This window comes from Periophthalmus magnuspinnatus, chromosome 8 (genome assembly GCF_009829125.3).
Source record: "Periophthalmus magnuspinnatus isolate fPerMag1 chromosome 8, fPerMag1.2.pri, whole genome shotgun sequence".
Lineage (NCBI taxonomy): Eukaryota > Metazoa > Chordata > Actinopteri > Gobiiformes > Gobiidae > Periophthalmus > Periophthalmus magnuspinnatus.
The window spans coordinates 19,014,843-19,040,256 of record NC_047133.1 but is presented as its reverse complement, the minus strand read 5'-3'; the positions used below and the strand labels follow the sequence as shown (position 1 = coordinate 19,040,256).

The following is a 25,414-nucleotide window of genomic DNA, read 5'->3' as shown; positions in this document are numbered from 1 at the left end:
CAGAGAGGGAGAGAGAGAACAAAGAGAGGAGGAGAGGGGAACGAGAAGAGAGGGGGAATAGCAAGAGAGAGGGTAGAAGGGGAAGAAGAGAGGGAGAGCATTACAAAGAGCGGAGAAAGGAGAATGGGTGAAAGAGAGGGAGAGAGGTTAAGGAGAAAAAGAGAGGAGAGGGGGGAGGGAAGGAAAGAGGGAGTGAAAGAGAACAATGGGAGGAGGAGAGCGGAGGAGAGAGGAGAGAAGGGGAAGAAGAGAGGGAGAGCATTACAAAGAGAGGGGAGAGGAGGGTGAGGGAAGAAAAATGGAGGAGAGGAAAGAGAGAAGAGAATGGAGAAGAGACAGGGGCAAAGGAGGGAGACAGAAGAGGAGGAGGAGAAGAGAGAAAAGCACTACTACTGCTGTTACTACTACTATAGTAGCAAACCAAATTATCTCTTTCTCCCTCATCTCTTCTTCGATCTTACCCTTTACTCAGAGCTGGTATTTTCATTTTTATCAATGTTAAACCTCATAACCTCTAAACCTGGATTATATCAGGCGAATTTAGGATTAAACCAGGACTAAAACAAGATTAAACCATGGTTAAGATAGTTCTACATAATGAGAACCCTTTGTGGTACATGTACCTCTGGTAGAACAGAGTGAAAACCACTGCTCTAGAGCTCCTTTAAATCTAATCACTGTAGTCACCTGATGGGGTAGTCTGCGGCGCTAAGGTTGATGAAGAAATCCCAAGACCAGTCGGTCATCTTGAGCAGGTCATCCATACTGCGCAGGTACATGGTGAGCAGACTGGCCCCGCCCCAAATGGTTGCCATCCGCCACGGCGTCACTCGGACATTTGGGTATTTATCGGCCAATAGCAGCATCTGTCTGTGGAGGTAGTCTGACCTCTGAGTGAGAGAGAGTGAGTGAGAGAGAGAAGTTGCCACAGGTGCTGCCTTTGTCATTCTGGTTGCATGATTTTGTATAGGACTGTTAATCTCATAAATAAGTTCCACACAGCTGTTTTCAAGCCACATAAAGGGGCATTAAACAATTTAACACAACCTACTTTTTATCAGATTTCAGAAGCTAGACTTTTATCCAGTTCTCAATTGATTCTGGCTAAACCCAAAGTGCCCGCGCTAATGGAAACTAAAAGTCATTATTTCACTAACAGTTGCATTTCCCCCACTATTCTCATGAAACGTTTTGGTTGTCCTCTTAAGGTCTTTTGTGAAGGCAGTACTTCATCACAAAATCAAGACCACTGCACACTATACCACTGCAATCTAGCAATCACAGGGTCCCTCAAGATTTGATACTGTGTCTCCAAATTTACTATCATGATATATTGATATTTCAGAATTTCACACACAACTGTAAAACAATTGATCTATTGCCATCTTGTAAGATTAAGCCATGTGACTCACTATATGACATTTCAAGATGGGAGCTGACTGGCTGTCGGTCTATCTCTGCTACGCCTCAGTTTGACAAAGCTGTTCTAAAACTATGCTAGTGAATAAAGAATTCATGCACGTGAATACTAGTGATGTGACAAAATTTAAGCACTAGGACCAAGTCTGACAGATGAAAAATATCTACTTCCTGCTTTCACCAACTGAAAATCAGGTATCCCAGATGTAAAAGTACACTATGCAACTTTGCTTTGCCTGGAAGATTCTACAATATGGCATTAACTTATATATCGTCAGGAAAACAAGCAGGTGACACTATACAGGCCAAGTTACAGGTCAGATCTGAGATTGTGATCCCATTCACTCATCCTCATGGTGTTTTTAAACAATAGACACTTAACTGTGTGGCTGAGCAAATGCAATAAGGGATCAGTTTAATGCCATACTGTGAAACATTTCACTCACACCAGGAAAGTTCCATATTTTAGCTTTAATCTGGACTCATAAAGTTTTGTTAGTGAGAGTGCCCCCTGCTGCCCACCTGGTCTACATGGATGTAGTAGAAGTGGGAGGTGTGGTAGATGGCTTTAAAGAGTCTATTGAACTGTCGAGATGCTCTGCCATGGACCACCAAAACAAAGGCGATTCTGACCGGAGCCGACGGGAGGGCATCTGACGCACCCTCCTCCCAGTGCACGTTTACACTCACTTTACCTGCAGAGAAGGAGAGACAGACAAAGACAGAAGAGAGAAAGATGGAGAAGAGAGAAGGCAAGAGGGAGAGGTTGAAGATGAGAATTTTATTTCTATTAGTGACCAGGTCCGTTCTCCCGCTATATCTCACCAACCACACCACCAGATAGAGAAATTTGCCTCCATCTCCCTGAAACACACAAAACCCAAGAGCAAACAAGAGCCGTGCGTCTACATCAGCGAGCGGAGAGGAGCGTCTGCAGCTGCCGCCTCTGTGTTTCTTTATGGCGAAGTCTAGAGCAGACCCACAGAACAGGTCTATCCAAGCAAAAACTGAACACATTCGTCTTGACTGTCCCTGTGGGCTGGTGAGGTAAGACTTTTGTGTCTGGTGGGCTTGTATTATTGATCTAGTTCTAAAAAGGCCTCAGCTTCTATACATTTTCTTTGTATTTTGACTTCACCGCACGAGCCTTTAGCGTGAAACATGGGTGCGGGGCATTGGTTGGGTTGAGTGGCTTCAACTGTGACCCAGTGTGCTTTGGCATGGTGAAATGAGCCTGGAGACTTCCTGTGTGGGTGCTTCGCTTGCCGTTATGCTACTAAATGAGCTGCAGTGCGTTTCAGACGTCAGTTACACACTGTGGTAAATAGTCACATTTTTATACAGCATTTTTCCTCCTTGAAGGCAATCAAAGCTCTTTACATCAAGGAACCACTCACCCATTCACACAGATACATCAGTCCACACATATACTGGGGGAGCAGGTGGGGTTAAATGTCTTGCCCAAGGACACCACATCAGCTTTCATCTGTGGGAGTTGGAATCACACCGCCAACCTGTGGATCAGTGGATCTTACCGCTCAACCATTAATGTTTTTGGGTTTTTTATGTTGAGAGCAGAATTCAAACTGCCAACCTTCAGATCAATGGACAAACACAACTGAGCTCAGTTGTGTTTGTCCATTGATCTGAAGTGGGATTTAAGAGGATGGGAAGGCATCTGACACACAGGGATACAGGGGGATGCAGGGGGATGGGAAGGAAGTCTGGAGAGGAGGATAATGAGTCATCAGAGGAGTCCAGACAGGAGCAGAGGTGTAATGAAAGCTAAGATCTAAAGCAAAGATCAAAGCAGATCTACACCAAGACTACACCAACATTAAACCAAGACTATCGAGATACGAATTAGTCCTGGTTTAGTTCTAGTTTAAACTAGGACACAACATGGACAAACTCTGTCCTAAACGAAGACAACACCAGGTTTCTTGTAAGGACTAACCCAGGTCTTCCGAGTCCTAGCTGAGTGGGTGGTTCGTTCCTAAGTGCATATACTGTACCGTTGGCTCCTATAATCATATCCTTACACAGACTGGCCCGGGGCGGTTCCCAAGGCGATTCAGTCTTACTCAGCCTTTTTCACGAATAAATCAGAGAAACAAGTGGCGAGATGAATACACTAGCTTTACTCTTAATCGTATTGGTGGTTTTCAGATTCTCAAGTGATGATGTCACACTCCCAGACGGGGCCAAGAGACAGATTTCTCTGTCAATTACATTGTACTTTGCCATGAAATATAACAGTGACTAGACCCAAGGGAACTCCCCCTATTACAACAAAAATTGATTTTTTAGTATTGACACTAATCAATACTAAAACTAGCATCGAAAGAAGATACTTGTTTGGGCGGATATCAATACTAAGAAAGTCACATTCACAGGACACAAATAAACCTTTTATGAATAGGTTTAGGATGATTTTGAGCTATATCACAACAAGTATAAGACCACAAAGACTGGTGTGCACCCATGGACCACTATGGAACCTACCTGGACCACTGAGGGGTTTACACAGATATAAGACCACATGGGAATATAAAAGAAAATACTATTCTACTGTCTAAATAAAGACGTTTTTATCATCGTGGTATTGGAATTGGTATTGAGTATCAAGTCTAATCTTTTATATTACCATGTACTCTTATACCCAAGTAGGTTCCATTGTGGTCTATGGGCATATACTAGTCTATGTGTCTTATACTTGTTCTGATTCAGATGAAGCTCATTCAGGAAAGGTTCATTTCTGTCCTGTGACTTTTTTAGAATTGACTCGAATTAAATCGGATTCCCAACAACCCTAGTAAGGAATGTGTTAGGGAAGTGAGGAAAATCTTTGGACCACTTCAAAACGTTTAAAAACAGCACCTTTAAGTGTATAGCATTTATTTAGCTTAAAAATTTGTTCACCCTGTACTTGTGGTTATTTTAGCCGTTTGAAAGGAATGCCAAATGAACCACTAAAAATATAGGAAGAATCGTCGAGGTACCCATTCTTAACAGTCGGTTCCATAAAGATGAGTGTCTGATGTCTCTGCGCTGGTTTAAGCCTGTCATTTGTTTCTATGGTTGGACCAGTTCACATGACAGACCTGAATCCTGCTTTTACATTAACGACGCGGAAAATATCAGAGGACCCAAACCTCAAATTACAGCTTTAAAAATAGCAGCCTCCTCTCAGAGCCCAAATCACTATAGTTTTTAAATACAACCATTAAACAAACACAAATTTGTGAATGGGCAAACGTACTCTTTTAAGTCCTACCTCAGGATCTAGAGGAGGGTCCCTGGGAAGTGCAACAAAGGATAAATTCTACCCATGTTAAAATTATGTCCCCCAAAATAATAATATTTTCTGATGTCTGCATATATGTACCTACCCATGGGATTCAGAATTATGCCATAGCAATTTACAACTTTGAACTAAATCTTATGCATTCTGAATGGTGAAAAAGCATGGATCTATTAACAAATCTGGATAAGGTTTAGCTATCTTAGATCTGTTGCAAATTGGACTAGTGGCCCGTTCATTGGTACTGCAGCAAAAACATCCCCTCCAGCCCAGAAAGCATTTTTCCATAAAGTGCAAAATAAAAACAAACTGCTCCTGTTTGGCTGACAGGGGTCAACAGGGGCCAACAGAGGCCAACAAGGGCCTACAGAAACAAAGGCGAGATTTATGACATTTTCATAACCTTTTGTTTTGGTTCAAAATCCTTCAGTTGTCAAAAAAACTGCTTTTTAATCATTTTGTTCTGCTCCGCTCTAGCTACTCTCACTCTGATTGGTTAGAGACCAGTCCCCTCTCCAGAACGAACCATAAAACGTATTCATGACTTATTCAACATTTCAGCAAAACATTTTGCAGGGCTGAGCTGTAATCTTTAAAATGCAATTTGGCTTTTAAAACTCAAAATTCCTTTGTTTGTTTCTTACCGTCCACAGGGCAGTACCGGGGCACTCTCTCTGGCATTAGCGCCCTCTGTTTGTGTTTGCAGTACACTTCTACTATCTGCTGTCTGCATTCTCTGCTCCGGGCTCGAGACAGCGCTGAAATTGCTTCTTTTCCACTGATCTCACACTGTGGCTCCTTCTTATCTCCTGGACCCACCAACTGTCCCACGCTGGACGCCATCTTGGATCCCTGCTCCTCCCTCTTTGCCCCCTTCACCATAACATTAGTGGACACATTTGTAGCTGGGGTAGTAAGCTTGGGAGATTTCTTGACATAGTTTTTGTCATGTCCTCCTTTAGGCTGGACCACTGGGTACTTGAGCACTTCATTGTTGGATTTTCCCAGCATGCTTTGCACCTTCTCAGGTTTGATTTTGGGTGGCGAGCGTGGGCCTAGGTTGCTGTTACTGTCCACGCTGTCGAAGTCTTTGGGGACTGAGTTCTCGTTGTTGTTACTCTCGGAGTGAAGTTTCTCCTTTGGTCGATGGGAGTGGTACGAGTCCTGAGGAGCAGAAAGACAAGTCAGTTTTATGGATATCTAAAGGCAACACTTGGTTTGCCACATAGGCCACAGTGTGAAGTATTTACACTACCAGTTAAAAGTTTGGACACACCATCTTGTTCTGTTTTTTGTTTTGTTTTTTCTTTATACTCACTTCTTTCTACATTTTGTACACATAGAAGCCAGCAAATATGTGATGCAAGATATAATACATGTTACATAAATCCATATATTTTATATTCAAATCCTCACAGTAGCCACTCTTTGCTTTGTTAACAGGGCTACAAATAACTGGCTCTTTCAGTGAACTTTTTGATGAAGATGCCTGAAATGGTTCCCACTTCACAGTTGTGCCTTGTCAGGGCGCCTATTTTTAAAAAACTCTAAAACCAAAAGAAAGTTTTGAGTTTGTTTTTTTTTTTGTTTTTTTTATTTTGTGTTTACTACATTTCATATGTGTCATTCATATTGTAATGCCCCATACTCACAGGTAAGAAGCACACGTCTTGATCTCTTTAAACGTGTTTATTACAAACTGGTAGTTCTCAACAGGAGCTGCTGTTACAGGCACAGCTCACGCTAACTCTTGACAACCTGGACCACAGAATATATGTTTTGATGCATTTAGTGAGAATCTATAATATAAATATTCATGGGAACATTAATGAAAAAGTATGTCCAAACCTTTACTGGAAGTGTTTATCAGTGTATATCGATGACGAAAATGTATATGATAAACAATAATACTGACACTAATTTATGACACAAAAACAATAAGGTAGAATTATCCCCCAAAAACTGTCCTAAACTGTAAAAAATAAAAATAAAAATAAAACAATTAAAAAATATGACCTGCAATAAATAAACACTTTTGTAGTTAGTTTGTAGAAGTTTTTAATTCAACCCTCTACAGCTCAAATCTACTTGTAGGGCAGAAAAATTGTAGTACAAAAAATGGACAAAAAGAAATTGTGTTCCATCTGACATTTATTGAAAGTTTGACTTGTAAATGATGGCATGTACTTTTTGTTTTAATATATCTCAAATCATTTGATTAAAAAAATCTATACAAATTTTGTAATACTATCCTGCGGCCTTGATTGACACAAAATGTAAGATAAGTTATTAATGCCATACTATGGAACATTACAGGCAAAAGAAAAAGTTACATAGTGCATCCATACACAGTATAAGGAAGCATTCCTCTCCAGTCAAATGAAGCTCATCGAGGCTAGCAGTTATAAGGGCGTTTCATATTTGGAATTCAGACCACGAGTATCATAGCAACCAAAGAGCCAATCCAGAGTAAGGCTGATGAAGGGAACACCCCTTCCTGCCCGCAATGCTGGTTTAGCAGGGAGCAGGCACTTTGCAACGCTGTCAATCAAACCTGTTGTTAAGCAGCCTTGACCTCAGGGGAAGAAGGTGCCTGTTTGGTCTGTTATTAATGTTCATATCTTTATTTATGTTGTTCATATTTTTTATTTATGTTCAAAGCAAGTAATTGTGTTTGCGTAAATGTTAGCATATGACTGAAGACAATAACGTTTCCAATCTGAATGTTCCATATTTAGCAGCGTCTTTGCTCTCCAAACGGCTGAGTACGTTCTCGTAAAGTGATGCTAAGATAATGATGGGTTTGAGAGAAGCAGGTGGCAGCGCATGTCTCTAATGCACTAAAAACTCTACCGTCACCATCAAAGAATTCAGCTCCGATTCACAGACACATGAACAGGAGAATGTATATCCAGAGGCCTCATCTTATTATCACATCAAGGGTTGCCAGATTTTCAGACAGAAACAAGCAACTAAGCCTTTGAAAAATAGTCCAAAATGAGTGATCCTAAAAACGAGGCTAGTACTGGTAACAATAATCGCAAACAGGACTGTAGGGAGTCTTAGTCGACAAATAATTTTATTAAGATTATAAGGACTTACTATATGTGAGAACAGCAGAAAGGAGAATTTATCGTGTGACTTTGTTGAAGATTTGGGAATGAATCATGAGTTACATCTACAATTTTACATATAAATACATTGTTTCTTAGTACTTTTCTGTTCAAATTGGTGTTTTTGCATGAACTCCTGCAGGTGTAGTCTTGGGAGTCCAGTTTGGGTCAGATACATGAAGATGCGTTATAGTTTTGAGAGCTTTTGCCACGCCTTTTAATCGACTAATCAAGCTGCAGGACATGTCTTTAGTCCAACAAGAATTTCTTTAGTCGACTACATGCCTACCTACAAGATCAGGTTAATGTAATACTGCAGAACACTCCAGGGTAACATCTCCATGGGTACAAGAAAGTGGTGGACCACCCACCCAAAAAGATATAGTGTAATAAAACACTCCAGGTATGTTATTAATGAGGTAACTGTGCTCGAACATGGTTAAAAGTCGATTTAGCATAATATAGGACCGTTAACAATTCATTTACCTCATTACTTCCACTACATTTTTTATTTAGAAATTCATCATAAAAAACTGCTGTAATGAGTAATCCCTCCCTCTCTCCTGTACAACCTGCATTTTTCCCAGAAGTCTTTGTGCTCCATGGAGACAGCTAAAGGCCAGAGCCACCTCCACGCCACAGGAGGAGGTGAGGCCTGCTACGCATATCCAACAATGAATCTTAAAATGCATTCAAGAATCTTTAACATTGTATTTTTCAAAAAGAGATTTTATATATATATATATATATATATATATATATATATATATATATATATATATATATATATATATATGTGTGTGTGTGTGTGTGTGTGTGTGTGGGGGTGTGTGTGGGGGTGTGTGTGTGTGTGTGTGTGTGTGTGTGGGGGGGGGGGGGGGGGGGGGGGGGTGTGAGTGAGTCTTGGAGTCTGGTGGAGCAGACTGGCAGCCCCACTTCTGTCAGTCTGCCCCATGGCTGTGGCTACAGCAGTAGTTTAGATTCTGGAGTGAATGAATAATGCACTGTAAAATTTAGAAAAATGCAGTACTTGTTTATGATTTGCCAACTGTGACAATTTAAACTGCAATTTTAATTCAACTGCAGTTAATCCTGTAGCCACAGCTAAGACTAGCCCTTATAGTGCTGCAGAGAAGGCCACAGTCCCACATTCATCCAGTCTGAACCCAGCAGTGGTTAAAGTTAAAGTGATGTGTGGTCAATGGCTGCAGTCAACTAAAGACATTCTTGTTGGATTAAAGACATGTCCTGTTGCTCAATTAGTCGACTAAAAAGACGACAAAAGCTCTCATTACATATCTCTAAGCATCTGACCCAAACTGCACTCACAAGACTACACCTACAGGGGGAGTTCATGCAAAAACAACTATTTATTCACAAAAAGTACTAGGAAACAATGTATAAATTATATAAAGACAGATTAAACCAAAAAACACCAAATCTAGAGCTAACTCACTCACCAACTTCTCCTCTCTGTAGTTATCCCCTATAAATCCTTATAATTTAATTGAAAAAATGAGTTTAGAGATTAACACAAATCTTTATTACAAACAGAATATAGTATAATCCCATTGAAGAGCTCTGATCCTGACACTGCTGTCAGTCCTGTTTGTGCTGTAGCTGAAGACATCAAAACCTAAAACTATCACCACGGCAACAGGCTCAGACAAGGAGCAACCATGTTGATTTTTTCCCTTGTATTTGAATATAATTTGTCTTGCCCCAGTACAGATATTATTCTATAAACAGCTCTTGGTGTGCTGTTTGCATCTAATTTTAAAGCATTTCATTGTCCGACAACAAGTAAGTGTGCAGTTAGCATGCTGGTTGTCGTTAGCTTTTCCGTTCTGGCCTCTGAAAGTTGTGAAAATTGCTTAAAAACTCATTGCGGGGAATAACTAGGATACTCAGAATGCATAAGCTTCTGTTTTCCAGACTTTTAACAAAGTAAAAACCAGGTACAGCACCTTTAAGTAGTGTTATTAGTGGAGTTGCAATGTTGTTGAATGAATCATAGTTGAATCGAAATTTGCAAAGACTGCAATTATTTATGTAACTTTTCTGGCAAGGGTTCCAGCACCTGCTTGTTTTCATGGAGAAGTTATTCTTTTGCCTAATGTTCCACAGTATAGCATCTATCTATCTCCACTGCAACACCACCAAGGCAAGTCACAGGTCAGATCTGTGAAGAGGTGAGCCCACTCACAGTAAGAATGCATGTTTTTCAAGGTATTTCTTTGCAATTAAAAAACACCTATAATTGAATAAATGCATCGCAAAAAATGTTATATCAAATTGTGTCTGCTTTATAGTTATGACCTATGACACCCATGGATCATTTTGTTATAATTTGGACATTTTAAATCACAATATTCATCTGAAACAACTTAAAAGAAGTCCGCTGACCTCCGCATTAGAAAACTGGGGCACCGCCCAATAGGAGCTGACATGATGTTGACTGACGTTGATACCTGCAGATAACACTAGTGAACGTTGGATTTTTTTTTTTTTTCATTTGTGCCAAAATTACTGCACAATGCTGCCGAATCCTGTGCGTATCATCGATGAAGAAAAGTGGAGAGCGAAATGTACCGGCAGTGGTGAAAACAGGGGTTGACCTGCAATATGGCGCTTAGAAAATAAACAACTAAAGATTGCTCCAGCATGAATCACTCCAAAAACAACCATGAGAGGGTAAATGAGAATAAAACAACTATAACATGAATAAGAGCTCTGAAAAGTCAATTTTGCAGAATAAGTCTGCAAAATTGACTTTTCAATGAAAATGTCATATTAAAATGTAAATTTTGAACAAAATCCTGCGAGTAAAACCTAAATTGCTGCTGCTGTTATCGAAGTACTTGTCTGAAAAAATACAATTTGATATTTTCTCTATAATTGTTCAGCCTTAGTTTTTCAAAATAAATATGAGCATTCTGCATTATAAATGTAGTTATAGTTGTTCATATTGCAAATGTAATATCCACAAATGTTTAAATTACCCAAACATATGTGAAAGAGACAAAACATAAGTCTGAAAGATGCACTATGTAACTTTTCTGGTGGGGGGTCTGCCACCTGCTTGTCTCCATGGAGATAGGCGACACTGCTCATATGTGTTTTTCGGTATATTTTTGAGAAATAAAAACACCTGTAATGGAATAAATGCGAGATAGATATGTTTAATGCCATACTGTGGAACACTCCAGGCAAGGCAATAACATCAACAGCTCCCGACAAGAAAAGTTACTAAATCAACTTTTAATTTTGATGAAGAAACAGCATTATAACATGAGCAAATGAACCAGATCTGGCTCATAAATAGTGGAACATTTTTGTGGTTTTTCAGGTTTAGGTGAAATGAAGTGACCTCAGTCTTAAACTCATCACATTTTTCACACTGTCCAGATTCTGCAGAAAAATATGCAGCGCATGTTTTTACACTGTTCAGTAAACACGACGCCCTGTTTCCACGATGATGAATGAGCCGAGTGTTCGACAGAGGAGTCAACAGGACCAGACCAGGCCTAAACTGGGTCTAAACCGGGTCTAAACAGGGTCTAAACCTGATGAATGAGACGACTGTTCTATAGTGGAGTCAACAGGACTAGATCAGGTCTAAACAAGATCTAAACTAGGTCTAAACCAGGTCTAAACCAGGTCTAAACAGGGTCTAAACAGGGTCTAAACAGGGTCTAAACAGGGTCTAAACAGGGTCTAAACCTGACGAATGAGAGGAGTTAACAGGGTTAACAGGACCAGACCAAAGGTCTAAACCAGGGTCTAAACCAGGGTCTAAACCTGGGTCTAAACCTGGGTCTAAACCTGGGTCTAAACCTGGGTCTAAACCTGGGTCTAAACCTGGGTCTAAACCTGGGTCTAAACCTGGGTATAAACCTGGGTATAAACCTGATGAATGTGAGGAGCTTTCTACAGAGGAGCCAGGAGAGGCAACAGGACTGGACCCCAGGTCTAAACCTGGGTTTAAAGCTGGATCTAAACCTGGGATTAAAGCTGGGTCTAAAGCTGTGTCTAAACCCTGGTCTGAACTATATGGTGGATTGATAATAAAATATTGATGAATTGATACTGACAAAGTGTCAAAAAGTATCAAGGTAATAAGTCTCATCCAAAAATATCAATAGTTTTTTATGGTCCCCCCACTAGAAAAGTTACATAGTACTCTTTAATAAATTATGTACAATTATGAGACATTCAAATATAGTACAACTCTGTGTAATGGGACAGCATTCTGAGCATGTGTTGATTTTAACGGTAGCTGTAATTTCCTGACTGTGTTTTGGGTTCATTTGCTCTTTGGCCTTGTGTTGGGCTTTCATCTCTCGCCACCTCACAAACGTGGCTCGTAAAACACTCTGGCATGTATCTGTGTTCATTTACAGACCAATAACAGTCAGGCACACATGCTCCTGTCTATGGGGGGAGAGAGGACCCCTAGTTTAAACTGAGCTGGAGACAGGACAAATTTCTATGGAGGAATTTGCTGTTTAACAGCAGATTAGTTGACCTGGTTTAGGGTTAATATCTCTGTAATTGCTGGGGCTATTGACACGAAACAGAAAGTGACACAAAGTTCAACATCTTCTGTCAGTATAAATAAATAAAAGTGAAGTTATATTTTGAAAATAGTTTCAGAAAGTGGCGCCGTTATTCAACCGAAAAGACTTGATTGCTGTCAGTTGAAAGGACCTTTAACCCTAAGATTAATATGACAAGTTTGTGGAGCCAATCCCAACAAATCAGGATAAGATTCAACATTTGTGGATGAGAAGTTTGGATATTTCTTTCAAAAACAGTTAATGTCCCTAGTAAGGCACACACACGCTCCGGTACGTGTGGTGAAGTGAGGACCACAGAGGAACATCAGCCACGTGTAGTTTAGACCTCTACAAACATGTTGTGAATTAATGGGATTCTTATATTAGTCTGAAGTTCTCCCAAAAAATCCAACACAATAAATTGGATCTACGCTGAAGATAAAGAGAATTAAGACTTGTAGATTCTTGTCTTTGTGTCCTTGGGCAAGACACTTCACCAACATTGCCCAATTCTTACAGGCAGGGCATCTAATGTAAGTCACTACGCAACTGGTACAGAGGAGAGCGGCCATACTGCACATAACATTTGAGATCAAGATATTAAGTTGTACAGTTCAGTCCTCTCCATTAAAACTGGAACCCAATAAGGGAATAGGATTTGTTACTGTCTATTGTTCTGTTTGTCTTATGTTGCTGTTTCTTTTACATGACATTGATCTTTTTCAGTCTAAAATAAAGTTATTATGTTCAAATTATCGTAACTAATTACAAGGATGTGGGTGGTTTCTGAGTATACAAGCATCTAGACCAAGATCACTGGAACGTTCATGAATTTATTAAAAATACAACTCTGAATAAGTTCATGATAAAGCAACACCATTGTCACAAGGTTAAAAACTCATTTAAACCCACAGTATGTAATATTTTATTATTATATCATTATTAATTGGGATGTTTTTATTGCTCTGAAAAACCTGCATCCTTACTATGAATGAGCTCGCACCTCCACAAACCTGACTCTTATTTGGCCTGGGGGAGGGCCTCCTCCTGCTTGTTTCCATGGCAATCTTGTTTCTTTGGCTATAATCTTCCCTAGTATGGCATAAAACAAATAACTCCCCCTGGAGAATGCTCTGAAGTGTGTTTTTTATTTTCTATTTTCATGGACCATCATGTGATATGCCACCATCAAAAAGTCACATACTAAACATGTTGATTTTGCAAATGCTGTCTTTAAAATTAATGATGTAAGATGTTTCCCACTATATCAGATTATTGCTTCAGAGGATCATTTTAGGTTTAAAAAAATATCTAAATGAAATAGAATGCCCAGACTATGACATATAACAGCACTTAAACATCACATAAGTGTAAAATGTGACAATGAGCTCAGATATCTGGTCTGGTGGGTTAATTGGTTGTGTTTTTGCCCTGTGGTGAGTCTGAACTGCTCCTCCCTCAGCTGCAGATCACAGAGCGTCAGGACGATGTAATGACAGATCCTGAAGTCTGAGTCGGGCTCGCTGCCTTTAAACTTAAACCCAGCTAAAGATGTGGTTTAACTAAGTCTGGATCATCAGAGCACACCTGCAACAGGCTAACACAGCTACTGTCTGACATCAGCGTCCACTGTGTGTCAGATGCCCTCCCATCCTCCTATGTGCATGTTAGATGCCCTCCCATCCACGTAACCATGTGTCAGATGCCCTCCCATCCACATAACCATGTGTCAGATGCCCTCCCATTTCCCATCTTCCTATGTACGAGTGTGTCAGATGCCCTTATATCCTCCACACTAACAAGCAGGACTTAAACCTACTTAAAACCTAACAGAGGAGTCAAGTCTGAACCAGGACCGAGCCTCAGTATATGAGTGATCCGGGAGCTGTAGACTTGCGGCTCTGACGGATCCTCAGACAGACAGTGTCCTCTCTGTGGGGGTCACTCACAGCTGCACCGCATCACCGCCCCCCACAAACCGTTCAGGACTCGTGCACAAATCCTTCCGTGGAAACAATAAATCAGACCTACCGCGTGCACCTGGATCCTCGAGGCGGGCTTCACGAGCGGTGGCGGCGGGGTCCTCGTGTCCCCTTTCCGCTGCAGTCTCCTCCGCCCGAACTCCTCTCCTCGCGCCTCTCTCCTCTCGCGGCTCGCGCTCGAGTCCAGGCCGCTGAAGTTCCACAGCGCGAGCGTCTGCACGAGCAGCAGCACGGCCACTGACGCGAGTAACGCGGCGGAGCGCGAGCGGCGGCACGGTCTCCGCGCGCAAGGGCTACCGGCCATTATCATCCTCAAGAGCCCCGTGCACCGTGCGCCAGCACCTCAGCAGGATGTGCCCTCGCGCTCGGAGCCAGCAGCGGGAGAGCAGAGGGAGGAGGGGGCAGCGGCTGAGGGGAGTGTACTGGGGCCCTCGTGCGGCCGCCTCTGTCTCTGCATCAGCACCAGAGGAGCGAGACTGGCCCCACGCGCCCGGGGACAGAAGTGCACAGTGATTTATATGTTCATGTGGCAGTAAGAGCGTCACTCACATTTTAATTTTCCAAAAAACTTTATTTTGAGATTGATCTGACTCATATATTCATGTTACAGCACCAGAATGAGGTTTATATTGGTCCCAAGATTGTAACAAAAATAAAACAAACAATACAACACACAAAGACCACATGCTCTGCACTGCTATTTTCTTTGTACCAAACCAAATGTAAAACCATTTAACGGAGGTGGTGTGATGTCACTTCCTCCCTGTGGGTCTTGGCTGTGTGGTCAGTAATACGCTGCTCCGTGGGTGGGCTGAGGTCGGATCATAGCCTGGACTGTGATTCTTCTGGGGTCCCACACGCAGTTCTCCTCTAGGCCACTCTTCACCATCCCACAGTTAGGAGGCACCCAGGCCGTGTCGTACCCGTACTGGTGCCAGGTCTTCTGCTTTGGGTGGTACTGGCAGTTTATGACAATCACTTTGCCCACATTGACCAGGACCCTGAGGACCACTCTTTTGTGTTCGGGGAGGTCCAGTGGGTAGCGGCTGGCTTTCTGCAGGTCCCGGCTCAGGTATACCCCAGGCCCCAGCATTCCGTCAGCGGACTGTTTAAACCCAGATCTCAGGATGGACTGGGCACTCTCAAAGCTGGTGCCGTGGTACATGTGGTAGGTCTTACCTAAAACAGGTCACAATGAAATCGTATTATTGTTGTTGTTCAGCACTATATGTGCTACATATAGAAATCAAATTTGATAATGAATTGCTTGTAATGAGCTTCCTGTGCTCCCAAAACATTCAGGGAATCAGGTCAAACATATTCCTGTGTAAAAGGACATATGTAAAGTACACCTTTTCATTCTCTGCATTTAACCCATCCCATACCTGGGTCTACAAGGATGCAAAAAAGAGCATTGCAACCTCATGCAAAATATTTGCACTGGTATTTCAGGAGTCAACAATAATGCCACTTGGAAAAGTATTATGTTTGCACCTCTTTGAAACTCAAATGCACCGTCAGTCAGTTTGATCTGCACCTGGGCCCAATCCATGCAGTGCCACTGGAACAAAGGGTCAGGAACAGAGGGCACTGCAGTGCAGTGTTCTGGGACTCAGCTGCAGATCTTGGGCTAGTCATTGCCGAATTTGGAACCTGGTCCAATATGACACCATTTACTATGTGTTCTGTTGCTGTAGCCACACATATTGCTCAGCTTAAAAGTATCCATATCTAAGTTACACAGTTTCATTTTATTCTTGGATCAAGTAACAAAAAACATATTTGATTATAATCACGAAGTCAGACTTAACTCAGCTCTACTCTGTTTATTAACAGTTTAAATTTACAAACTTTGAATTAGTATTTACCAGTAAAATAGTCAAAAATAAGATTTGTCCAAAGTACTGTTACTATAGCACCGTCAGTGTCTGGGCATGCTGAGTTTGAAAAACTGTGCCAAATCGGGTGAGGTTCCAAATCGAACAGTGACAGCTTGGTCAGAGCTACATTAGCTGGAGGACTTGTGCATGTTTTGGGCTGATGGTTCATGGTCTGTATAAATGTGATCCATGTGTTCATGTTACCATTGACAGGAGCATCTGACCCCACACGGATTGCTCCATCATGCAGGTCAAAGTCATCTTCTGCCCATAGGTAAGACATGGTCAGTCACTGCTCAGGCCCCTGCAAACACCAGGAACCCACTTAGTCCTTTCTGCCACTGTGAAACTGCACAATGACACAGAAACAGCTGTCTGAGATATTGTCAGATATCAGAGATATTGGTAATTTCTTTCCAATGATAATAGTAACAATTTGCTGAATGGATGACGAGACTCTGTCAGTAGCTTCTGTTTTAGTTCTTACCTGAGAAAATGCAATGTAAATGCACACCATTCATCTTTACAAGAATACAGGTCCTTTAAGGTTAGGGCCAGGGTGAGGGAGGGGGCTGTGGATTTACTTTCAAAAACATCTTTAAATTGTGAGACAATGGCTCTGGGAACATAGGTACGCTCCCTTTCAATGCTATCAGCTAATGTTATTAGTCTAATTTCACCCACAGCACATTCCGAACAAAGACCAGGGCCATAAATTGCCTGGTCAAAGCCACAAGTTTCACACAGGCCTCGCCTCGCAGGGTCATTGCGCCCTCTGCTGGTAAGAAATAGTTATCATGTCTTGGCAGTTTTTTGTAGGTTTTCATAGGCTGCTCATATTCTACGAGTACATTAAAATGCCGTTATATGGTGTCGTTTATGCAGCCTGAATTTAGCCGAGACGTTGAAAAAATAATGAGGTTTTGACAGAGCAAAGGAAGAGCTCATTCGTCTTTTTTTCCTTTTTGTCACCATCTTTTACAGGTATTTTCAATAACGTAACGTTAAATGCATTTGATCAAAAAGGGGGTTTACACCCAGGCTAAACTACATTTGGGTTCTGAAAATACTACTGAACAAAATAATTTGAAAAATCATCTAATTTCTTTTTGTAGTTTAAAATACACTTTACTTATTATCTCTATAATTTGCTACGTTTTTGGTCACAGGGAACATTTTTGGAAAAAAGATGTTTTAAATCTGATGTAAAATTCCTGGACTAATCTTGGTATAGTCCTGGTCCTGGTTTAGTCATGATTCAGTTTTGATTTAGTTCTGGTTTAATCTTGGTCTTGATTTAGTTTAGTTTTAGACCTGTTTTAGCTCTGATGTAGTCCTGGTTTAATCCTGGTTCAGTCCTGGTTTACAGAGCTGAATTTAACATTCATGGGGCCTTAAGGAAAATTTGGCTTGGAGGCCCTGCTACCTCAGTGTCACTGGGATTATTGATTATTGACGTTTATCTGCACTAAATGTATCTGTAATACCCACATCAGACAGTGAAGTACTAAGGCATTTATATCCACAACAAACAGGTAAGGATACTTTTCTACTATCAAGATGGGGTCCACCACAAAATTTGGAATATTTGACATAATAGAATTTTTTCATGTTTTCTATTGCATTTTAATATATTCCAATTGGCTAAAGTTTCCACAAATGATTACATTTGTGGAATCTGTATTATAAATGATGTGGGAGTGCCAAAGGCCTCTAAACATGCTCTAGGATGGTCTACAATTTAATACTTCAACATAACACTTTATGACTCACCATCTCATAATAATAATAATGCGATTAGGATCTATTCACTGCCATGGACACTTAAGTTTCACATCATGATCACGTTGATCGGTGATTTAACACATTCATAAGAGTATAATATGTGCGCCAGTGTGCGAAGAAATCAGCACTACTCATTAATTATGCACGGAAATGCCACTGCATTTGCAGGTCATTCACTCTTCCAACAAAAGCAAAAGAAGCTTCTCTCATTATGGACAGTAACCCCCGTAAGACACAGCAGTGAGCCATATGTGCAAATACTTTTAACAAATCATTAAGTCATTTTCACGCAGAGGAGAAATCAGAGCCCGGGTTTGTCCCATATGTAGATAGACAGACAGAAATGATAAAACTGTCGGCACTCGGGAAGCGAGGCCCTTCGCAGCTGCGGGGCCCAACCCAACTTTAATAATCTGCATATAGAAAGATCCGACTCTGTTAGTTTGGCTCTGGCTCAGTCCTGGTTTAGTTTTGGTTAACTCCTGGTTTAATCCTGGTTTAATCCTAGTTTAACTAAAAACACTGCTAAACAAAGGAATATGAAAACATCAAATTTCTTTTTATAATTTAAAACTTTATTTACTATCTTTATTATTTGCTACGTTTACGGCCGCATGAAACATTTTTGGAGCATTGGTTTCCTAAATTTGATATAAAACTCATTAGATATCCTCAAAAAACTAAAGGTAATAAACACAAAACGTGCAGGAATCATGTTTAAGGAAGAACCAGCCAGCGCTTGAAAAAGGGAACTAAAGAGACCTAAATGTAAAAATACATAAAACAAACCGTGTTTACAATTTACACACTGACTACATATGTACATTTTTGTAAATACCTGTTCAAAATAATAATGATGACTTTCTTTCGACAAATTTAAATAATTCAAATAAAAACTCACCTCAGACGTGGATGAAGCTCGCGCGCAAATGAAGCTGCACTGGACGACGTCTCAGGTTCATCCAGCAACAGTCAGTTTCACTTTCCTTTATTGTAAAATGCACCGGAAATCCACGTCTTTGTATGAGTCAGAGCCAAAATATTAGGGGGATTCTTCAGGAAGTATTTGCACTACTGCGTTTAGGGTTAATGCCATTTATTCAATGCCTTTATTCTTGTTTTAATCCTGATTTAATCCTGGTCTAGTCTGGGTCCTAATTTACTTCTGGTTTAGTTCTGGTTTAGTCCTAATCTTGGTTTAGTCCTGATTCTTGTTTAGTTCTGGTTTAGTCTATGCTTAGACCTAGTATAGCTTTGATACAGTCCTGGTTTAATCCTGGTCCTGTCCTGGTTTATTCCTGGTTTAATCCTGGTTTAATCCTGGTTTAATCCTGGTTTACCTTCCTTCCTATGGTACACTCCTGGTTTAGTCCTGGTCCAGTCCTGGTTCTGTCCTGGTTTAGTCCTGTTTCAGTCATGGTTTATTCCTGGTTTAGTCCTGGTTTATTCCTGGTTTAGTCCTGGTTTAGTCCTGGTTTAGTCCTGGTTTAGTCCTGGTTTATTCCTGGTTTAGTCCTGGTTTATTCCTGGTTTATTCCTGGTTTAGTCCTGGTTTAGTCCTGGTTTAGTCCTGGTTTATTCCTGGTTTAGTCCTGGTTTAGTCCTGGTTTATTCCTGGTTTAGTCCTGGTTTATTCCTGGTTTATTCCTGGTTTAGCCCTGGTTTAATCCTGGTTTAGTCCTGGTTTAATCCTGGTTTAGTCCTAGTTTATTCCTGGTTTATTCCTGGTTTAGTCCTGGTTTAATCCTGGTTTAGTCCTGGTTTATTCCTGGTTTATTCCTGGTTTAGTCCTGGTTTAATCCTGGTTTAGTCCTGGTTTAATCCTGGTTTAGTACACAGACGTCCAATCAGATTTGTTTATTTCAGTGACTCATGTGAAACAAAAGAGCTAATTTGTCATCCATAATTTTGAACTTAGTAAATAGACTGCCCTTCTGTCTTGTTTGTGTGAGCAGTATCAGACTGGAAGCACTCTGAGATCATTTAAAACAGCTTTATTTCAATTTTAGATTCATCTCAAGGAAAATTATCTTGCTTTGTTGATATTTGGGTTCACAGTGTGTCATAAAATTTATCTTAATGAGTAAAGTCCTTTCAGCTTACAACAACTGTGTCTCTCTATTTTTATTTATTTATTTATCATTATTTCTACAGGGGAACCCAATGAGAGCAAATGTTTAAAATACAATACAAGCAGAAAAAACAAACAAATCAAACAAGTTTACAAGTCCGTATAAAACATTAAAAAGAGGAGCAGGTTAAAACTTTTGTGGTTGCAGTGACAGGATTATGTCTTTTTCTGAAACCTGATTTCATAAGACGTCAAAATGGAGCATTTATTTAAATCAACTGTAACTTAATTTGCGTATAACTTTTCTAAAACTTTTGCAAGTCAATGTCATCTAGATATTGGCCGCAAATGATTTACATTTTTAGTTGTCCCACCTTTATGTAAAGACACAAAAACATGCTGTTTACATAATTCTGGTATAGTTGCTATTTGAATTGATAAATAAAAAATATGTAACAGAGGTTGAATGAAATATGTGGCAGCTGGTAATAGAAGTTTTGGATCAAGGTCGTTAGCTCCCCCTGGACTTTTTTGACCTTCATGTAAAAGAAAGGTCTTAAAGAATTTATAATAGCTGAATCTAATAAAATATGGGTTGATCCAAAACTAGGTTCTGAGAGGGACCTGACTGTTAGCCAGAACTTTGCCGGATTTCCGTGACTCTCTCTCTCAATGCAGACCTGAAGTAAGATCTTTTTTGCCTTTCTAACTGCTGATAAGCATTTATTTCACAGCCTCCAATCATGTGGGCTACTGGCCATTATCATCCTTAAGAGCCCCGTGCACCACGCGCCAGCACCTCAGCAGGATGTGCCCTCGCACCTGGAGCCAGCAGCGTGAGAGCAGCGGGAGGAGGGAGGGTACTAGGGTCCTCATGTGGCCGCCCGGGGACAGAGGTCTACAGTGATTAATATGTTCATGTGGCAGTAAGAACGTCATTCACATTTTAATTTTCCAAAAATCTTTATTTTGTGATTGATTACAGCACCATAATGAGGTTTATATTGGTCCTAAGATTGTAATAAACATAAAACAAACAATACAATACACACAGACTACGTGTCTTGCACTATTTTCTTTTTACCAAACTAAATATAAAACCATTTAATGGAGGTGGTGTGAGGTGGTGGTGTGTCACTTCCTCCCTGTGGGTCGTGGCTGTGTGGTCAGTAATACGCTGCTCCGTGGGTGGGCTGAGGTCGGATCATATCCAGGACTGTGATTCTTCTGGGGTCCCACACGCAGTCCTCCTCTAGGCCACTCTTCACCATCCCACAGTTAGGAGGCACCCAGGCCGTGTCGAACCCGTACTGGTGCCAGGTCTTCTGCTGAGGGTGGTCCTGGCGGTTTATGGCGATCACTTTGCCCACATTGACCAGGACCCTGAGGACAACTTTGTCATATTCGGGGTGCTTCATGGGGTAGCGGCTGGCCTTCTGCAGGTCCCGGCTCAGGTACACCCCAGGCCCCAGCATCCCGCCTGCGGACTGTTTAAACCCAGATTTCAGGATGGACTGGGCATTCCTACTGCTGGTGCCGTGGTACATGAGATAGACGTTATCTAAAACAGGTCACAATGAAATTGTATTATTGTTGTTGTTTGTCAGATCAAACATACTATTCCTGCGTAAAAGGACATATATAAAGTACACCTTTGCATTTAACCCATCCCAGGCCTGGGTCTACAGGGATGCAAAAGAGAGCATTGCAACCTCATGCAAAATATTTGCACTCACATTTCAGGTGCCAACAATATTACCATTTAATGTAAGAGTATTATGTTTGCATCTCTTTGAAACTGAAATGCACCATCAGTCAGTTTGAGCTGCACCTGGGCCTGATCCATGCTTCAGTTCCACTGGGGAAACAGTCAGGAGCAGAGGGCACGCAGTTCAGCACTATGGGGCCCATCTCCAAATTTTGAACCTGGTCCGATTTGGCACTATTTATTATGTGTTCTGTTGCTGTAGCCACACATATTGCTCAGCTTAAAAGTATCCATATTTAAGTTACACAGTTTTAACCTTGGAACAAGTAACAAAAATCGTAGTTGATCATAATCACCAAGTCAGACTTAACTCAGCTCTACTCAGTTTGAAATTGTTAATTTGATCGAACACATTTCAAAATAAGACTAAACTATAGCACCTTCAGTGCTCAAGTGTCTGGGCATGCTGAGTTTGAAAAACTGTGCCAAATCGGGTGACGTTCCAAATCGAACAGTGACAGCTTGGTCAGAGTTACATTAGCTGGAGGACTTGCGCATGTTTTGGGCTGATGGTTAACGGTCTGTATAAACATGATCCATGTGTTTACTTTACCACTGACAGGAGCATCTGACCCCAGACGGACCGCATCAGGAGGCAGGTCAAAGTCATTCTCAGCCCATCGGTAAGACATAGTCAGTCACTCGTCAGGCTCCTGCAAACACCAGGAACCCACTTAGTCCATCTGCCACTGTCATTTTGCAGTATGACACAGAAACAGCTGTCTGAGATATTGTTACTTTCCAATGATTCTTAGTAACAGTGTGTTTGAATGGATGAGGAGACTCTGTCAGTAGCTTCTGTTTTTTTTTTTTTTTTGTTTCTTTAATGCAAGACATACAAACATAGCGACCATACATATGTAATAGTGATGGTAATACATACAAGACATACAAGACATATCAAGACATAACATGGTTTGTAGACGTAACAGCTATTTACAATTGTAAGTGATCAGTCTGTGTTTTGTTTCTGTGTTTGTGTGTGTGTGTGTGTGTGTGACTGACATTTCCATGATTTTGGAGTGGTGTAACATGGAGACGGCAGAGGAGAGTGCTAGTACTAGTAATTCATAAGTGAGAAAGGAAGATATAGAGAATAGGGTTAGATTGGGGGGGTACAATTGTCCAAAGCTATTAGAGGGCTGAAGAGGGCTGGGGTCATCTACTGGGCAGTGTACAGTACCTTTTTAGAAGAGCCATGCCATTGAGGAAGAGTCTCGGTATAACAGTCCTTCAGTGTATAGTTTGTCTATTACCAGATATGCACGTTTATTGTTTTCTTTCTGCTGTTCTCCAGTATGGGATATAGTATTTTTCTGCGCTCCCGTATTTCCGTGGGCACTGGTCATTAAGTCCGAATGTGGTGCCTTTTAGGTGTTTGCCCCTGGTTTCACCAGTTCCTTGAGTCTGAAGTGTTCAAACGGCCACTATGGGTCTGGGTCCTTTTTCTAAAGTGGGTCAGATATGGTGTACTCTGTGGAATCTTATGTTGTAAACTGTGTCTGATGCTAGTTTGAGTTGGACTCGCATGAATTCCTTAATTGTTTCCTTCAGATTCTCATCTTTGTGTTCCTGTATGCTGGAGAATATGATGTTGTCCCACATGATCCGAATATTAAGGTCTAATATGGTTTCTTTTAATGATCTGTTGGGTTGTTTTACCAGGTCTAGTTTGCTTTTGAGAGTTTTGACTGATGTTTTTAGCTCCGTATTAGATTGAACTAGAGAGACTATTTGGTCGTGAGCACAGTTCCTTAATTTCTTTGTGTAGCTTCTGTTTTAGTTCTTACCTGAGAAAATTCAATGTAAATGCACAGATTCTATTTTTCTTATATAGCAGCTTTTACTAGACAATGCTTGATGCAAAGAGGCTTCATCTTGACAAGAATAAATTAAAATCAGGTACAAGCCCTTCAAGGTTAGGGCCAGGGTGAGGGAGGGGGCTGTGGATTTTCTCAAAAACATCTTTAAATTGTGAGATAATGGCTGTGGGAACATGGGTATACTCCCTTTCAAGACCAGGGCCATAGATTGCCTGGTCAAGGCCACAAGTTTCACACAGGTAGGGTCATTGCGGTCTCTGCTGGTAAAAAATCAGATCTCATGTCTCGCAGTTTTTTGTAGGCTTTCATAGGCTGCTCATATTTTACATGTACATTAAAATTGCAGTTGTACAGTGTTGTTTACGAAGCCTGAATTTAGTTTAGACTTTGAAAAATTAATGAGGTTTTGATAGAGCAAATAATGACTTAATTTGTCTTAAATTTGTTAAATGCATTTGATCAACAGGGCTTTACACACTTCTGAACAAAGTAATTTGAAAATCTCATCAAATTTCTTTTTATAGTTTAAAATGCACTTTACTTACTATCTCTAATTTGCTATGTTTTTGGCCACATTAAACATTTTTAGAGCATTATTCTAAATTTGATGTAAAATTCTTGAACTAATCTTAGTATAGCTCTGATCCTGGTTTAGTCATTTTTCTTATTTGGGTTAGTTCTAGTTTGGTCCTGGTTTTGCTTTAGTTTAGGTTTAGACCCGGTTTAGCTCTGATTTAATCCTGGTTTAGTTCTAGTTTAACTAAGTGTGGGGTTTGAAAACACTGCTAAACAAAGTCATTTGAAAACATGAAATTGGTTGAGCATTGGTTTTCTAAATTTGATATGAAATTCATTAGATATCCTCAAAAAACTAAAGGTAATAAACACAAAACGTGCAGGAATCACTTTTAAGGAAGAACCAGCCAGCGCTTAAAAAAGGGAGTTGGAAACTAAAGAGACCTAAATGTAAAAATACATAAAACAAACCGTGTGTACAGTTTACACACTGACTACATATGTACATTTTTATACCAATACCAATATAAAATGATAATGATGACTTTCTTTCGACAAATTTAAATAATTCAAATAAAAACTCACCTCAGAAGTGGATGAAGCTCACGCGCAAATGAAGCTGCACTGGACAATGCCTCAGGTTTATGAAGTAACAGTTTAGTTTCACTTTCCTTTATTGTAAAATGCAGCGGAAATCCATGTCCATTGTATGAGTCAGAGCCAAAATATTAGGGAGATTCTTCAAGAAGTCGTGGTTTAGTTGTGGTTTATAGTTACCCTGTAGTTTAGACCTCTACAAACATGTTCAGTTATGCATGGGATTCTTCAATTAGTTTTACAGCTCAGATCTCAGTCTTGTCTTTAAAGTTAATTCTCTTGAGTTTGTGAGTTTTAAATGTGCAGTGTGAAACTCAACATTGTACTTTAAACAGAACTGGAGGACAGGTCATAATTCTATGTCTATTCTACTTCAGGTTGGAAATTTGACCACTTCCCCTGTCACGTCCCGAGCCAGGCTCAAGGAGCTCATTTGTTATCCATAATTTTGAACTTAGTAAATAGACTGCCCTTCTGTCTTATTTGTCTGAGCAATATCAGACTGGAAGCACTCTGAGATCATTTAAAACAGCTTTATTTACAATTTTAGATTCATCTTAAGGAATCCTGGAGTTGCTCCTGATGAACTGCAGTGAC

General features: G+C 40.6%; 1 protein-coding gene and 1 pseudogene across 1 annotated transcript in view; both read right to left on the bottom strand.

Annotated features, from left to right (window-relative positions):
• LOC117374844 (xylosyltransferase 1-like) overlaps positions 1-14,708 on the bottom strand; it is a 32,428-nt gene extending 17,720 nt beyond the window's left edge. Inside the window, exons 1-4 of the mRNA XM_033971041.2 lie at positions 14,427-14,708; positions 5,368-5,887; positions 1,942-2,114; positions 688-890 (exon numbers count right to left, since the gene is read on the bottom strand). Of these exons, the coding sequence (XP_033826932.2) occupies positions 688-890; positions 1,942-2,114; positions 5,368-5,887; positions 14,427-14,687 (1,157 nt within the window). The 5' untranslated portion in view covers positions 14,688-14,708. The remainder of the gene's footprint in view (positions 1-687; positions 891-1,941; positions 2,115-5,367; positions 5,888-14,426) is intronic.
• A 219-nt stretch (positions 14,709-14,927) lies between these two features.
• Positions 14,928-24,867, bottom strand: LOC117375462 (uncharacterized; annotated as a pseudogene).
• Positions 24,868-25,414: the final 547 nt, after the last annotated feature.